The sequence below is a fragment of the Telmatherina bonti genome, assembly GCF_933228915.1.
Source record: "Telmatherina bonti genome assembly, chromosome: 13".
Taxonomy (NCBI): domain Eukaryota; kingdom Metazoa; phylum Chordata; class Actinopteri; order Atheriniformes; family Telmatherinidae; genus Telmatherina; species Telmatherina bonti.
The window spans coordinates 20,203,211-20,220,765 of NC_136611.1; the positions used below are offsets into that span (position 1 = coordinate 20,203,211).

The window sequence follows — 17,555 nt, forward strand, 5'->3', positions numbered from 1 at the left end:
GGATTATTAGATGTTATCATAAATGCAGCAGATGAAATATGAACACTCCTACCTGTTCCACTGTAATTGCATGACTGCAGTGGTCCAGACATACTGTACACTGGGGGAGGAAAAATGTGAAGACAGGAACAGAGAGACAGACAGACCATCAGACTGAACATCCATTACTATCTGACTGCAGATAGCTCTAGATGGGAATATTTGTTTCTAACAGCTTTATATATCCATTTGTGCCATGATTTATCAACCTAAAAGCTGCTGTTTTAAGTACATCTGTCTGACATTTTAATGGTCCATCAATCACACTAAGTCACATGACAACATTTTGAGATCATCCTCCTCTGAGCTGCTGAGAACCAAAGAAAAAAACACAATCCAATAAATTGGCTGCAATCCCAGGGAAATGATGAGAACCTATTTCAAATTCAAAGCAAGTTCAAAGTATGAATGTTAGATAAGCTGCTTCTCAAATTAATGCAAATTAAATTTCATTTAGGATGTTTTTGTTCTATATTAAAGTCTCTCATATACTGAATATCTTTTTTCTATGTTAGTATTTAAGATGTAGTTTAAAGCCTGCCAAAAAAAAAAAAAAAAAAAAAATCCTGTTTGGATTATTGGATTCAGATTAATGCTTGACTTTATGTAATATCATTTATTCTATATGAGAGCGCTGCAAACTTCAACGAAATAGTGAACTCTTTAAACACTTAAACCTTTGACTGAAAACATTGATGCAATATCTAAAATTACTACCCATTTTTGCTTTCTTAAAAGGAACACACAAATAAATAAAACTAAGTTAAAAAAAAATTAACCTTGACCTCAGAAGTCTGATTAGCTTCACACCAGGCCACACGAGACAGAGACAGAATGTCTCTGCTTTATTTCTTCTGTTTGAATGTTAAAAAACCAGAAGTCAGACTTGTTTAAAAATGAGCGTTAAAGTGTCTGAACAGCACCTGGAAGGCTTGTGAAAAGCACTGACAGCTTTAATACGTTTACATTTGGGGCAACGTCAACACAAGGGATTTGCTCTTAACACAGCAAGGATGAAGGGTGGAATAAAAATCAATGAGGCTTTTCAAATGCAACATGAAAAAACAGCACTTTATTCTGCAATTAAACAAGAGCGCTCCTGGCACTGAGGGATGACGGAAAATGTTGCACGTGCCCTCAACTTCACAGGATCAATTCCAGGATCGATTCTAAGACATGATACAGTTCCATGATGGAAACCAGGACAGAGTTTGGGGGGGGTTTACAATTATGCAGTTCAAGGAAGTCTGCGTGCTGCAAGATGGTTTGGCATGACAGAAGCCCACTGCTAGACCAAACAGACCTTCCAGGTGGAAACCTCATTTCAAATGTTTTGGCTATGCTGGGAAAAGTAAAGGGATCGGGCTGGTGCAGTGTTTACAGCTAAAAGGCTTTTGGTTCGCGCCTCGTTTGGGGCATTTCTAAGTGGTGTTTGTATTTTCTGCCAGGGGATGCATGTTTAAAAGAGCTCTCAGAGTGAGTTAATTGTTTGTCTCTGCATTGACCCTGTGAAGGACTTGCAATCTGTTGAGGATATGCCCTGCCTCTCACCCGATGGCAGCTGGGACAGGCTCCAGCTCCCTTGCCACCTCGAATAAAATAAAGTGGGAATGGAAAATTAATGAAGAAAATAAGCATATAATACTCTAACACACGACTCTTTTTCCGAGGGGAAAAAAAAAAAGTCTGCTTCAAAATTTCTTATAGTCTGATCACAGTACAGCAAAGATGAAGCACACTATTCAGTCCAAATGTGAATAAACATCTCTCCTTATTGTTGTGCCAGGGTTGCAGGACTGACCAGAGAAGCCAACATCAATACAGAGCAGTGGAAAAATTCACTCTATTGGGGAGAGGGAAGTCTGGGCTTCCCTGCTTAGGCTGCTGCCCCCGCGACCCGACCCCGGATAAGCGGCAGAAGATGGATGGATGGATGGATGGATGGAAAAATTCACTATTGTGCTGCTTTAAAATGTGCCTCATTTAGCAAAAGTCACTCAAATTTTTTTCTCATTCAATGCTTTCTGTTCACAAGTCTCTCCACTTTTTTTTAATCCAACACTGAGTTTAAAATGTTTTCAGGACAGAAGCAAATATTTCTCTGGCAAAACCTGAAATGAAGAGAGCTACAAACTTTTGAAGAGATTACATGAAATGAAATGACATAACTTGAGACAGAGATGTCTCAAACCAGCTTACCAACGTCTTTAGCATACATCTGTTACACAAAACCTACTTTTAAAACTATTTCAGTACATTAATTTCATTTGGACATATAAAATGAACAATAAAAATATACAGGGAAAAAAAGTCCCTCCACACCAATAACTATCTACAGATTGTGAAAGGTGTGTATTGACATTTTTAATTAATATTTTCTGCAAGTATTTAGTGCATGTATATAGAGCAAAAAGTAATATAGTTGCCTTGATCATATTGATATCAGGACAGTGACTTACCAGACTGTAACAGGCTGAGGTGGGTGTTGTGGTAGAAAAATCAATAGAAGTTTGTTTTCAGCATACTGTGAACCAGTGCAGCTTCCTCGTGCTCCTTAGGATTAATTTAATAAAACAGAAATTAGACTAGTTGTAAATGTCTTTAAAATGTGCAAATTCAAGACAGAGGTCATATCACACAAGGCTCTAGCAGCAAAGTCTCTGTATGCAGCAGCTTTTTGTTTTTAAATTAAATGACTTCCTTTATGTGTAAGCTCGTTGTATAAAAGTTGGCGACTCCTTTTAATACACACTGTATTACAGTATGAGGAACAGTGATTAAAAAAAGAACAATGGATTCATTTTTTATATGTTGCAAAAAGCAAAATTAAATCCTCCAAGTTCTCTGACAGGACCCCTGTATCCTGCTGTCCAAATCGGACCCCTACTAACAATACTGGCCGCCAACCCCCACTTACTGAAAGGGCAAACATCCCCAAGAGGATCATAGAGCTCATGATGGAGAGGAGCTCATGATGTTGACGTTTCCTCTGTCATTGTATTCTTATGAATGCTGCGAGAGGATGGTCGCCCAGATCTCCCCCTGCTGCGGCCAATTCCATATTCACTCTGGATACAGACATTGTGTCAAGAGACAGAATGGAAAATGTGTGTTTTCCATAATAGCATCAAATGACGATTTGTGATCCAGCAGCTTATATAGGTGGATGGAGGGGTCCACTGTCGGAAGCAAATCACACACCCAATCCCTATTAGCAAAACCACTGGACATCAGCATCATGATAGCTTGTCAGCCAGGTCTAATTCTTTATTCAAACTTAATGGCTCCTGACAAGCATTTCACCAGTCCACAGGGCACCAGAGGGAATGTGCCAAAGTCAGGAGGAGCACTCAGCAAATTCACATTTACAATTTCAGTCCTCCTGCTTGGACAAAATGAATTATTCATCCTTGATTCACTTACATTGATCCATCTGGACAAAACTCCCTAAAACACCCAAAATGTTAAATGATTTGTACATGCTCCACCTCACCACGGGGCTAGTGTACCTATTTCACCAGTTCCCCTTGTCCTGACATTCTCCCACTATCTTTTACCCCATTCATCCATCCCTCGGTTATTTGAGATAATGTAAGGCCCTTCCTAGATTCTATTTATCAGAGCAGAATAAAGCAGCCACTGACATTGATATAAAAAAATACCATCTGTGCCTTGCAGGGGTAAAAGGAGTGAAAGAATGAGACGGAAAGTAAAAAGAGGGGCTTGAAATAACACTGGCTCGGTTGTAGCCTTCTTGTCTACCCCACCCTCACCCCCGCCCCTCTCCATCCTCGTCAATGCCATTTCAATTGAAAAGCGCAGTGGTAATTAAATTCCAGCAGGGGTTAGGGGCAACTGTGCAGTGCGCTGACAGGGGGCTGCCCTGACATAAAGATGACAATTCCAGAGGACAGAGGGGGCGCCAGCCAGAAAAGGAGGGAGGGTGACAAATGTCGTTTATTCACGTATTCTGCCAGATTTGGACTACTCAATCTTCATGACATTTAAAAAGTACAAAACGAAATGGATATTCAAACTCGACTGAATCCTACAGTGACCTTTTCCCCCAAATCGAGGATATTCTAGATCTGTCGTCTGCATCTGCGGCATATTTGGTCATGCTGAGGAGAATAAGCGATTAGGTGAAAGAAAATTTAGGAAAACGGTTGTGTGTGAGCAAAAATGTGCGACTCAGAAGGATGCTGGTTGTTGTTTATTCACATTATTGTGGCGCTAATCCAGAGTCTCCAGAGAGGCCAAACACTCCTGCTGTCCCCTTTCTCCACCCTCAATTAGCAAAACAACACAGCCATTTACTCTAACTGCAGACACAAGCAGAACAAAATAATGAAATTCAAAATATTTTCATTTCTGTACAATTTTAAAATAATGTTTAAACTATAGATAAAATATGTATCAATGCACCAATAAAAAAAGCAGCATTCTTTAATTGAATTTGATGTGACATGTATCAGCATTGGGTATTTATAAGCTGTGAGAAAATCATTGTGATCACTTAAATTTCCTGATTTTCTCTTAATTATTTAATCTAAAAAACTAAAAAGTGAAAACTTAAAATATAAATGTTAATCACATTCATTCTGGCAGACATCCAACATTATGATAAATAGTAAAGTCTGTCAGTCATCTAACTCGTGAAAAACAAATGGGCTTTACCCATTTTAACATTTGGAAAGAATTATAATTTAATATGTCTACTAAAGCCTCTAAATGAAAGTCCTGATTTATGAAAAAGCATTTGAGAAACTGTGATGCCACCTAGTGGATACTGAGGTCAGTTCACATGGCATCAATTCCATGAAATGCTTCACTCAAAACACAAGACTTAGTTCATTCTTGGGAAGAAAAAAAAAATGTATCTCCCCCTCTATACAGGAAAATCTGTAATTAATACTGATGAACACAGTGTGGTCCAGCTTTACACATTGTAAAGTATTATTTGGTTATCGCAGCACATGTATTAGTTCGATATACCTCAGGTTTTGAGGTTAAAAAAAAAAAAGAGAAAAAAAAATCAAACAGTGCCTACATTTTTTTCAGTCACAAGAGGGTCTCAGTAACGATTTAAAACCTCCAGAACTTCCTCCTTAACAGATACAGAGGAGTGCTGCTGGACACCTGGTCCACCAATACTCGTTTCCCAGCAGTCAAAGCCGCAGTCTCTCAAGTCCTGCACCGTGCTCTGGACAACCAAGGAGTCCGTTTCTGCAACAAAAAAAAGTTAATATAATGTCATGTTGAGACCAAAATGTACTAGAAAAGCAAAACACGTAACACATGAACACTCGATGCAGAATGGAAAGACTGAAACTTTGTCTATGTGGCCTTAAAGTTTTGCCATTTCTATTACAAATCAACAAAAAAATCTGATCTCTTAACCGAAATACATAACAAAAAGACTTTGTGAGTCTGCTTGAGTCAAATTCATGGTACATCCCTGTTTTCCTTTTTTTTTTTTTTTTTTTTTTAAAAGAAAATGTCTGCAGTTCATTTTCTTATGTAGCACATTACACAACATAAGTCGTCTCCAAGCACTTTTAAAGACATGCTTCTGTAGACCCGCACAGCAATAGGGACAGCAAACACATCCAGCTGATGTGTGAACGTTTCAGATGCAGGCGCAGCTTTAGAAGGAGAAGATGAAAGAACTTTATGCCTCCTTTGACTCAAAGAGCATTACTGTCTGACTCTTTTAAAGCATTAGAATAAACAGATACTTAAAAACAGCTGCTATTCACAGAGAAAGACTTGAGCTCAAAAAAAAAAAAAAGAGCATTTTACAAATCTATTTGGGGATTTAGAACTTATTCATATTCAGCACGCTACAGGCTGTAGGCATAAACAAAAACTGAACTTGCAGGTTATTTTACTGAAGGAGACGTTCACCCACACCCCCCTCCCATCTAGATACATTGTTGTAGCTGTACACACACACACACACACACACACTTCACGTACACGCTTCTCATAATTTCCTGCCACTCAAACTTAAATCAGAAACTAAAGGTAAGGGAGCTTTAGAGGGAAACATTTGCTGTGAGCAAGAGTTTCCCTGGAAGATCAAACCTAATCACACCTCATCACAATGTATCCATTACACAGTCACATGCAAAAGTTTGGGCACGCTGGGGCAGTTACTGAAAACATTTTTGGCTAGATCAGTGTGAATTCTTTCATTTTATTTTTTCCATTAATGGCAAAAAAAATGGTACAATATGAAAGTATCTGAGCATGCCACAAGCTTTAAGCTAATGATTTTCACAAAAGCCTCAGATCCTAATGAGCTTCTTTAGACTATGGCTTCTCCATAATCATTATTGGCAATTGCTCATATTTGCTATAAAGGCAAAGCAGTTCCCATGTTTGACTGAAAAAATCTTCAAAAAGATTTCTTAGACTCTGAAAGTGCAATGCAAGTTTCTACTAAACAAACACAAACTTTATAGGAGAGCCATGAGAAGAAAAAGGATGGATCCTCATCAAAATATACAGCATTGGATTTCAGTAAAGAAACATCGGAAAATTAGACAAACACATTTCTGACTACTGGAGCTCAGAAGTGGGTCAGTCATGTTGTTGCAACAAGCGGTGTGGGACAGCAATCAGACAGAATAGCATGGATCCAATCACATACCAGCAACTTCTGGAAGAAAATTTTTTTTTTTTTTTTTTTTTTTTTTTTTTTTTAAGAACTGGGGATAGAAAGAAGATGACTTCTAAAGCAGGATAAACACACCTTGAAATCTTCAATGGATAAAATGTAGAAGGGGAATATTTGCCATGGAAACATCCTGGAATATCTGTAGATAATCCTCCATAGAGCAGAGGGCTAAAGGAGCTCACAGAGCTAGAAGCCTTTTACAGAAAAAAATCCAATGAAAGAATCCCAGAAAGAAAAGAATCTACGACCTGTGAAACTTGCCAAAGGTGGTGTGGGTGAACACCGACCAAACAGGATGCCCAAATGTTTCTTTCAAACCCTTTTTTGCTTTCGTTATTTTGCTGACTTTACATTTCTGCAGTTTTGACTAACTTTGCTAATCATTAAATTTTTAGTTAAGTATAATTTTCCCAAACATGTACTTAGTAAAATGTTGAGGGATGCATTTTAGCCTTGACGACTGCAGTGACTGTTGGGAATTAAAAATGACAACGACAGAACCACTGGTACCTGGTCTCAGGAGTGTGATTCCACAGCCTCCTCCACCTGCACCGGTTAGCTTGCTGTGGAGCCCTTTGGCCAACGTGACGCGGCAGAGCGTGTCCAGGGAAGGGTGGCCCACACCCATCACATTCAGGTGATGCTGGTTGATGTCGATTAACTCCTGGAAATTATATGATATAGCTGCATTTATACTTGTTTGACAGGTGTATGTTTATATTGGCTCGCTCCTTAAAAGAGAATTTACATTCAAAACAAATCACACATTATTATACTTCAAGCATGACAATAAAATTGAATGCCTCCAGTGAGAGTAAAATATTTTACAGAGTGTACTACTGCATTGTACCTCTAGAATATTGTAGTGCTCCCCTGTGATTGGCTCAGATGTCATCTCAGAGAGGACCTTCTCACAAGTGCAAGAAACAGCATCAACTGAGTCCAGCACGGGAGTCATGACAGACGGAAACTGCAAAAGGAAACAACAAAGCAAAACTGAACATTTCCAGCATTTGTGAAAAACAAAGATTTCTGAGAGAAGACTGGAAATTTCCAGGAGGTTTTTGATGGACAGGTTGTGTGCTGATTGTACAAAAACATGTTTGACTTTGACTGCATTCAGCATTGCCACAACAACACACAGTCCCATGTCTGTCTGAGGCAGAAATCCTCACACCTGCTGGTGTCACCAAGGCAACAGCACACAGGGGTGCTGGCTAAGAGTTTAATTTTAATATTTTATGGAGGCACTCAACCCCATGCTCTGGAGTATCTGCTACGCAAAAGCACTGCCTATTATATTAATTATGGTGTCAGCAAGTTACACATGGGGGAGGAAGAAGCCATTTAGTACCTTGTTAATTTTGTCCTTCACCCTGGCAACAAGTACCTTGGTGCTGCGTGGTACTTTGGTATTAGTGAGGAGGATTCTTAATAATGGCACCCTGGAAGCAAGGGAGATGAAAGAGTTTTTAAATCTGCCGATGCACCGATTCACACAAACATTTGGTTTCAGTTAGAAAAGAAAAAAACAATTCAATTCTTCATCAGTGTCTGTACCTGCTTAGTGGTATTATCTTCCCCGCTAAAAACCTCAGCATCCCGCCTACATAAAATGAAAGCAAAATCATCTAATGGACACTTGTCAGCTAATAATGGACTGTGATGGTGCAATACTCTGAAGGTTTAATTAAAATGCATTGTCAGTAATGGAAGAGAACCAAACACCACATTGCCTCACCCCATGTTCCTACGGCGTTGTCTACCCCTGAAGGATTTCCATGGATGATCATCTCCCCTTGGAAAGCACAACTGTTGATGAGCTCCAGGTCTTCCTGACACCATCTGCAGTGAATTAAAATAAAAAGAGGGACTCTGGAGGTAAACAAATCAGCAAACACCAAGAAACACAACTGTGTCTTCACTTAATGGTTACTGATGTTTGGTTTGGGATTGCAGTCTTACTCTAGTCTGAGGTGTTTGCAACACATTCTTTTAAAGGAATACCATTCCATAAATAGGCTAAAATGTGTGTAATTTTTCCCCACACAAGAAACATGACTGTTTTTGATATGTCTGCTATTTAAAATGCATTCAAGGTGGTAAAACAGGGGTAGGCAACTCCAGTCCTCAAGTTCCACAATCCTGCAAATGTTAGGAGTTTCCCTGCTGCAACACACCTGATTCAAATCAATGGCTAATTAGCAGACTTGTGCAGAGTTTGATGTCAAGCTCTGCTAATTAAGTCTGATGTGTGCCAGGTGTGTTGCAGCAGAGAAACTCCTAACATTTGCAGGACTGTGGCACTCGAGGACTGGGGTCGCCTACCCCTGTGGTAAAAGAACTGGCATATTCTTCATAAATGTATCCGTTTCTGGAGTACAACTACAGTTGTTGAAATAAAAATGTTGATCGATTGATCAATCGATTGAGTTGTATCATCAGGTTTAATGATTGTGTGTGTGTGTATAAACTAGTTGCTGAAAAACATATGCAGCTCAGGAGGGAGAGCCATTTTTTTATCCTTTTTTCAGGAGCTCACAGAAAAACTTGAAAATTTACATTTTTAACAATAGAAATTATATTATTGGGTGATATTACAAGACTTTAAAACTTAGATAACTCTCTCAAAATAACAAAAGTTATACATAGTACAAAGTTTCTTCAGATTTAATGCTGAAGGTCCATTTCAGTGAAGTAATTGTGATGTAGGTTGATGTTTGATGACTGGTGTGAAGAACTCAGTGTTGAGTTCATGGACGAGCATTCATTCATTTATTCATTATCCTAACTGCTTAGTCCGATAAAGGGTTGCAGGGAAGCTGGAGCCTATCCCAGCAGTCTTTGGGCGAAAGGCGGGGTACACCCTGGACAGCTCGCCAGCCCATCGCAAGGCCGCATAGAGACAAACAACAACTCATGCTCACACTCACTCCAAGGGGACAATTTAGAGAAACCAGTTAATCCAGTGTTTCTCAATTACAGTCCTCAGGCCCCCCCACCCTGCATGTTTTATTGGCAACCCTACTTTAACACACCTGAATGAAATAAAGGGCTCATTAACAGGCTTCAAAGAACTTGATTCAATAATCTGTTCAATAATCTGACTCAGGTGCTTTGGAGGAGGAACATGTATAAAGCAGACAGGGCTGGGGGCCTGAGGACCGGAGATGAGAAACACTGAAATAACCTAACTTGCATGTCTTTGGACGGTGGGAGGAAGTCAGAGAGAACCCACGTATACACAGGGAGAACATGCAAACTCTACACAAGAAGGCCACTGTTTAAGACCTGCCCCAGCCGAGGATCAAACCAGCAACCTTCTTGCTGTGAGGCCACAGTGCTAACCACTATGCCTTCATGGACGAGCATGCAGAAGTATTTTGTATGTCCAAATAAATGTGATCAAAGATGGTCATTCTACCAATAAAGGGTTAATGGTTAATCCTTATACTGACATTACCTGGCTGTGTGATCCATCTCTTTGAGAGGAGTGGGGATGACTCCACTTGCACAGAGTAGAGCTGCAGCTAAACACACCGAGTAGGCAGCACTTGACCCCAGACCTGCTCCAGTTGGCAGCTCTGACCACACAGACAGGGTCATGCTGGGCAGCTCACTAAAGAAACAAACAATCAGAAAGACTGAGCTCATGTTTGCATTTGACTGAAATACTTAATCAATTTGGCCATTAGCTATAGCTCACTCCAAATTACACAAGATATTTTTTTAATTAAAAGGCAAATACTGTCGTGTCATATTTCCACATTAACGAGTTACATTGGAGTCACATATATGTAAATGTGTACACACCCATAGACTCGTTTATGCAGCAGAAACTTGCTTGACACTTCTGTCAGAAAGGCTGCTTTTGGGAGAGAGGAGAACACTCTAAACTAATTGTCCAATTCTTCTCTCGAGGGAAAAGCACATCCAGACTTGTTAAAGGGTGCAGAATGGCCCAGTGCCAGACTCTCATTAGTAGCCATCCTGTCAGAAACCCTTCACCTCTCTCAGACACGCCAGCACTGTGTCAGCGCCGATTAAACCCTCCAACAACCTGCAGCTCTAATGTTCCTGAGCATCCCTCCTGTTCAGAGCGGCTGGAGCCACTAACGTGCATCTCTCTTTCTCTGTCTTCATTTCCGAGAGGAGAGGGGTTTTTTTTATTCCTTGACCCACTCTTTATCAATAAGGATGGCATTTATTTTAACATTAAAGATTGAATTAAGAGCTGGGAAAAGTTAAGAGGTAAAACTAGCAGGACTGCATGTAAGCAGTGAGGCAGTAACACCAGTGTAATAAACCCTCAGATGCTACTTATCACCACCTGCTAGTGCTAATTTAATAGGATTTATTTGACTGGAGAACAGAACAGCACATTTTGCTGCACAATTAATTTCCTTACAGTTGTAGTCGGCTTACTTTTGTACTATCTGTTGCATGTATTAGCTGTATATCAGATGTATTAGCTGTATATCCATTCCAAAAAAATAAATACATATTTTATACACTGTCAAGCCACATGCTTACTCATATTCATTGTCTACATTTATTGACATGATTTTACATGACATACAGAATTACAATAAATGCAGCAATTTATGTTGACTTAATCTTAATATTAAGCTAAAAATGCAACTGTTTATCCATGCAATTTGAGTTTTAGCTTTGGATTTAATTAATTTACATTTATTTGACTACTTTTAACTATAATTTTAACCGTTTGTACATCGTTTCGACGCCTAGTTTTCACAACTCAGACTGTCATTTCCTTTCTTCAAATCAGAATTTGTTTCTCTGTTTCCTTACAAATTTTCCAGAGATCCTTTGCAAACTGCACTAGCCTCTGGGATAGAAACACTAAAATAACCTGCAGTAAAATATGATAAAATAACAATAGTCCAATTTACTACATTTGAAAAGATATATGATTGGAGGGAATTAAACAAGGTTGTAGCTAAACGCTGCACAGATTAAACTAATTTGCTTTTTTTTTTTTTTTTATCCAGCTGACCAATCAGAGAAAGCCTGGCTTTTATAAAGGAAAGTCTTACAGAGATATGACCTCCAACATTATATTTTAAAAAGTGGCAAAAGGTTCTGCAAAATCTCAGTGTCAGATTTTTTTCCCCATTTTTTTGGTTCATTTTAGTCCGTGAATCTTTTCTAGTCAACCATAAACTATATTCTTAGAATTTGCACATGAGCGTGTTAAGTTAAGCAAAAATGCAATCACACACCAACTAAACAGACAGGAAATTTGTCAACTCAGATGAAGCTCTCCCATCTCCTCCTCTCATATTTCAAAAACATTCAGAGGAAAAACATGGAGCACAGTGAACTCACCCCTGCAATTGGCACAAAATGTTTCTTTTGATAAGAATGCAACACTTTACACACTGAAACGAAAAGGACACTATAAGAACAGCTGAAATTCCTCACCTTGATCCAAACAGTGACAGGTATATGTAAAGGAAGGCTAAGATGGCTGAATTGCAACTATCCAGGTTTCCATTGGTTATACCCAGAAATTCACGCAGTCTTCTCAGAAGTTCAGCATCCAGACGTGGAACCTCTTCCTTCTTCCCTAAAAATGTACGTTAAAGGACATGAAAAAATAGAAAATGCACACACTGTCATCATTGGAGACATGAAACAGACATATAGCATAAAAACAGGGTTGTGAATAAAAAATTCTTCATCAAGAGACTGAACAATTCATGTGATGTTCATATGGCTGAAGATCAGTACAATGAGCTGAAAAGAACTTCTAAACCAGGGGTGGGCAACTCCGGTCCTCAACAGCCGCAGTCCTGCCAGTGAGTGGAATTTCCCTGCTGGTACACACCTGAATCAAATAAAATGGGTAATTAGCTGATTTGTACAGAGTTTGATGTCAAGTTCTGCACAAGTCTGCTAATTAATTCTGGCGTGTGTCAGGTTTGTTGTAGCAGGGAAACTTCTAACACTTGCAGGACTGCGGCTTTTAAGAACCAGAGCTGGCCACCCCGGCCCTAGCAGGAGCTAATGGTCAAAATATAACTTAAATAAGCAATCATTTTTGGAGGGCCCACTATAACCTAGACATTTTATTGCTTTTTAGATACTTGTTAGCAGTATTACAGTAAACTGAGTGCAGATTAATTTACAATTGCAGACTCCAGACCAGTTGCTAACAACTGCTCTTTGCTTTTTTTTTTTACTCTTTCTTTTTCCATATTTTTTTCTTAATATTACAAGTGCGAAGGAAAAGTGAAAAGTAAGTGGACAATGGTAAAAGTACCAAAAATAAATCAATAAATGTTTAGAAATAATTGAAAATAAATTAAACACATTTTGCAAAGATATAAATTAATAAAAATATGGAAATAATTTTAAATCATACATTTTGAGTGTATGTATGCTACAGCTCACTAATTTACTACTTGCTTGATTATGTGTTTATTATTCTTACAATTGCTTGATTTTTCTTATCCATTATCAGATTTGTTCCCCCACCTACTCAAATGAATGAGTGTCTAAACATTGGACAGGTCTTGTATACAACTAATTGTTGGATGCATGATGGAGTGTTTGTAGGGGCTTATAAATTCTCTCACCACGAAAAAAATGTGCAAGTTGATTCAGTTCAGAGAGGTGCCAGCATTTGAATGTGTCAATATTAGGAAGGTTGATGCAAACTTTGCAATTCGAAGTGGCTTTCAATCGCAAATATGTTCTCAGGTTCAAACTCACAGCAAGCGCCACCTGTAATGAGAGGACATTAGAACAGGCAAAGGGTAAGTAAAGCATCACAGCTTGTCTTGTATGAGTCAAATCCCATTTAAATGAATGTTGTCAGGTCCACAAAATCTGGGGGTACGTGCATTGAAATAAAGAGCAAGAAAATAAGCACAGTGAAATTAAGTATTAAAGCTGCGTGTGGCAGAAAATTGCACTGAAATTCTTGGTCTTAAAATATGGATCACAACTTTGTCTCACGCCTCAATTCACAGTTTACCTTTCCGTGCACAACAGCGTGCTCTCCGTGCAAGATCGCCTTCCCAGGGGCAGACACTAGGCAGTCCTTGACTTGCATTTTGGATTGAAAAATGTTTCAAAGAAAATGAAACTTCAAAGGCAACTTTCCCCTGACAGTATTAACGCTGGCTAATGTTAATCCGCTGAGGCAGCAACCTGCAGTTCGGCCACACAGCTATTTGTTTTTAACGAATGACCAAGAAACATTGGAAGTTTCATTTAGCATCAGAAACCACTGATACTCTATTTACAAAATCTGTCTGTGTTCTGCCTGATGTGCTAAAAACACAGTACATGCAGCAAGGAAAAAGCATGGATTTGGCTTCCAATGTCCAATCAGCAGAGGAGACAGTTGAACGCGCTTCCCTTTGACCAATGGCTGTCTCCTGGTCTACTACGACACGATGAGTCGACCAATCATGCGATAAAAGTGAAACGCCCATAGGTTACGGATACCACAGAGGGACAAAACAGAACCCCAACGACATTCACCTTTAGCTGGCTGCTACCCTGTAGCTTAATATGACATCGCTTTTCATCAAACCCGCACTTCTTCGCTGGGTGGTGCGGATACCCAGGGTCATAACCGAGCATCGAACAGGAAAAATATTGTGTTCAGAGAGAAGGTATTCATACATCCCCGTTTTGTGTCAACGTGTAGAAAGTGTTGAGTTTAGCACTGTTGCAAAACTCCTGACTGGGGTTTACACAATGGTTTACACTGACACCTCAGATATGAGAGGAAGAGACCCAGTTACACCCACAATGGATGTCCCCTTACCTCCGGGAAGGGGGTTATGCTTCTGCCTACGTTTATCTGACTGTTTGTTAGCAATTTTATGTAAAAACTACTGGGCGGATTGTTGGGGGTATTTTCCTGAGAATTGGTCTTAGTCTAAATCCCAATAAATTTGAGGAATGATCTGAAAGGTACTGTGGACACAGGATCTTTTAAAGAGGATATGGGAGGAAATGAGTTTTGTTTTTGTTTTTTTTTTAGCCGAGGTCTGCGGTTTCTAAAGCATTATCCCTTTAATTGTGTTGTATCTTGATAAATGTTTTGGAAACATTGATTTTTTTTTTTTGCCTTATTTTCCCTACAGTTATGCTACTGGAACTGATAAAGCACCCAAAATATACACCAAAACTGGAGACAAAGGTTGATTAACTTTGGAAGTTCCATTAGTTTTTCTACAGTATAACAATATAGTCACAAAAGCTGATTTGATTTTTTTTTTTTTTTCCCCACACAGGTTTCTCCAGCACATTCACAGGAGAGAGAAGGCCAAAGGAAGATCACATTTTTGAAGCCTTGGGAAATACAGACGAGCTGTCATCTGCTATAGGGTACACAGTTTTGTTTTGTTTTTTCCCCCAAAGCTTGTTTCTATACTGTAGTACAGTGCCCCCAAAGAACGCATGGTGTTTGAGACTTTGACTGTGCATTGCCTTTGTGATTATTAAAATTAAAGCCATTTCCACACAAGACAAGTTGAGGTGTATCCCCTTGACCATCTCATAATCAGCTGGACTGCAAGAGATAAATGAGTCTTCTTCTCTTTGTTTATCTTTTCTTTTCCTTCTCTTATATGCCAGTGCATCCCGTGCTTGATGAGCAGGACTCGTGTTACTCCATTGCTCCTTGAGCAGAATTGGCTATCCATAGCTGCACAGGTCCAAATTAAGTCACTGAGTGAATGCAGGTTCTGCACCAGCTATCTAAATAATGTCAGCAATGTGTAAACCAGGGGTGGCCAAGTCAGGTCCTCAAAAGCTGCAGTCCTGCACATATTGGGAGGTTCCCTGATGCCACACACCTGAAGCACATCAAACTTAATTAGCAGAGTTTGTTGTCAAGCTCCACACAAGTCTGCTAATTACCCTTTGATTTGAGTCAGGTGTGTTGCAGCATGGCAGCTACTAACACGTGCAGGATTGCAGCTCTCGAGGACTTGGTCAACCGTGGTGTAGACCCATTACATTTATTTAGGATATCTGCAGGAGATTTTTGTCAACCATAAAAAGGAAGTATGAGTACTATTCAAATTTTCAGTAAAATCACTTTTCATTTAGTGTTCAGGCTGGGTTGCTCGGTCTGCATAATACAGAGTTATAAAAACAAAGTTTAGCTTTTGTTAATCTTTCATGTTCAGATATAATCTTGTTGTGGTTTTGTTCAAGGTTAATTTTTGCCTATAAACTTGCAGTTTTATTACTGACTTGTGGCTTCAAATGAATCAACATTTGCCTGTGAAGATCCTACTTTTATGACTTTCAGGGTTTTAAATGGATTCTATCAATAGCATTTATACTTTATATCTATTTAAGGACAGACAAATGCAGAAATGATAAATTAGTGCAAGATTTATTTATAGGACTACCAAGGCTAAATTGAGCCTATGACCCCACTGAGTTCAGGCAGCTTTAAAGTAGCATATATAGCAATAAGCCCTTTAGCAGAGTTGTTAGGATTATAAAGTCACCAGCTGACATCAAATAACTGATGTAATTCAGAAAGCTGCCAGTAATAACTTAAAGGACTTGATAAAAATTTTATAATCTGACTTTTTGTTACTATTCTTTTATTGCAGATTGGCCAGAGAATTTTGCATTGACCAAGGTCACACATTTACATATCAGTTGGACCAGGTTTGGTTTTCATGTTGCATTTATTAGCTCTCCTCAGAACAGATTTCTTTTTTTTTTTTACATCAGCTACAGATAAGATTTGATCATTTTGTTTGTTGCAGATACAGTGCATTTTACAAGATGTGGGCTCTAATATTGCTACCCCTCGATCATCTGCTAGAGAAAGTCACATAAGTATGCATATAGTGGCTGGTCTACATGAACATTTTATTTATTTAGCATCTCTTGAACTTGGATTGTTGTGATGGGTCTTTTCTTCTCTTTTTGCAAGAGAGAACAAAATTTACTGCTCAGCCAATTGCAGACCTGGAAACCTGGATTGATACCTTTACAGAGGGACTCCCTCCACTCACCAACTTTATTTTACCAGTAAGTCCATTCAAGTAACATGAATATTTGTGTATATATGTTCTTATGAGAGTTTAAATTTTCATTCTTTGCATTTCACAGTCTGGTGGGAAGAGCAGTGCTGCGCTGCATTTAGCTCGAACAGTCTGTCGGAGAGCAGAACGCAGGTCAGTTTCAGCATGTTCTGTCATCTGGATTTTTTTTTTGTCTCATTTCAGTTACTTTGTTTAGACAACTTTCTGCTCTTGTTATAGTGTTGCACCTATTGTTCGCTCAGGAGAGGCGGATCCAGATGTTGCCAAGTTTCTGAACAGGTCAGTCTTGTGCTTAAAAAGTTAACAAAACGTTTCCACCTAAAACAAGTCTGATGAACGTCTTTACATCCTCACTCAGGCTGAGCGACTACCTGTTCACACTTGCCAGATATACAGCTATGAAGGAGGGAAACGAAGAGAAAATCTACAAAAGACCCGAATGACCTCACTCAAGTGAATAAGCAAGATTTTTTTTCTAAACATTGGATGTAAATACTCAGGACATGTTAGTGATTTTTTTTTTCTCCTTTCTCATTTTGATAGTTTAATTTTAAGATTGGTCAGAGTGAATCGGTCTGTATTTGTACATCCAAAATATTTGTATTCTTATTGTTTTGCACAGGACAACTTTAAACATTTTCATTCAACTAAGATGATGCCCCACGAAAGTGGCTCTTCATAGTTTGTTTGGTTTTTTTTTTAATTTATTAAAAATTTATCACTCTTGTTGATTCCTGATATGTAATAAAGCATTGAATTATTATGATTAATTATTTAAT

At 38.9% G+C, this 17,555-nt stretch overlaps 2 protein-coding genes across 2 annotated transcripts; one reads left to right on the forward strand and one right to left on the reverse strand.

Annotated features, from left to right (window-relative positions):
- Positions 1-5,113: 5,113 nt before the first annotated feature.
- mvk (mevalonate kinase) lies at positions 5,114-13,855 on the reverse strand (the record flags this gene model as incomplete). Its single annotated transcript, XM_079251515.1, has 10 exons — positions 13,725-13,855; positions 13,324-13,471; positions 12,167-12,311; positions 10,185-10,340; positions 8,463-8,566; positions 8,282-8,327; positions 8,076-8,166; positions 7,572-7,691; positions 7,232-7,385; positions 5,114-5,265 (listed from the first exon to the last, which is right to left on the reverse strand). Exons 1-10 carry the CDS (start codon positions 13,800-13,802, stop codon positions 5,114-5,116), a joined length of 1,194 nt encoding a protein of 397 aa, XP_079107641.1. The 5' UTR covers positions 13,803-13,855.
- Positions 13,856-14,236: 381 nt separating this feature from the next.
- On the forward strand, positions 14,237-17,501 carry mmab (metabolism of cobalamin associated B). The gene is made up of 9 exons (XM_079252021.1): positions 14,237-14,370; positions 14,848-14,903; positions 14,998-15,091; positions 16,336-16,393; positions 16,495-16,567; positions 16,665-16,762; positions 16,844-16,908; positions 16,996-17,055; positions 17,135-17,501. Exons 1-9 carry the CDS (start codon positions 14,267-14,269, stop codon positions 17,217-17,219), a joined length of 693 nt encoding a protein of 230 aa, XP_079108147.1. The 5' UTR covers positions 14,237-14,266; the 3' UTR covers positions 17,220-17,501.
- Positions 17,502-17,555: the final 54 nt, after the last annotated feature.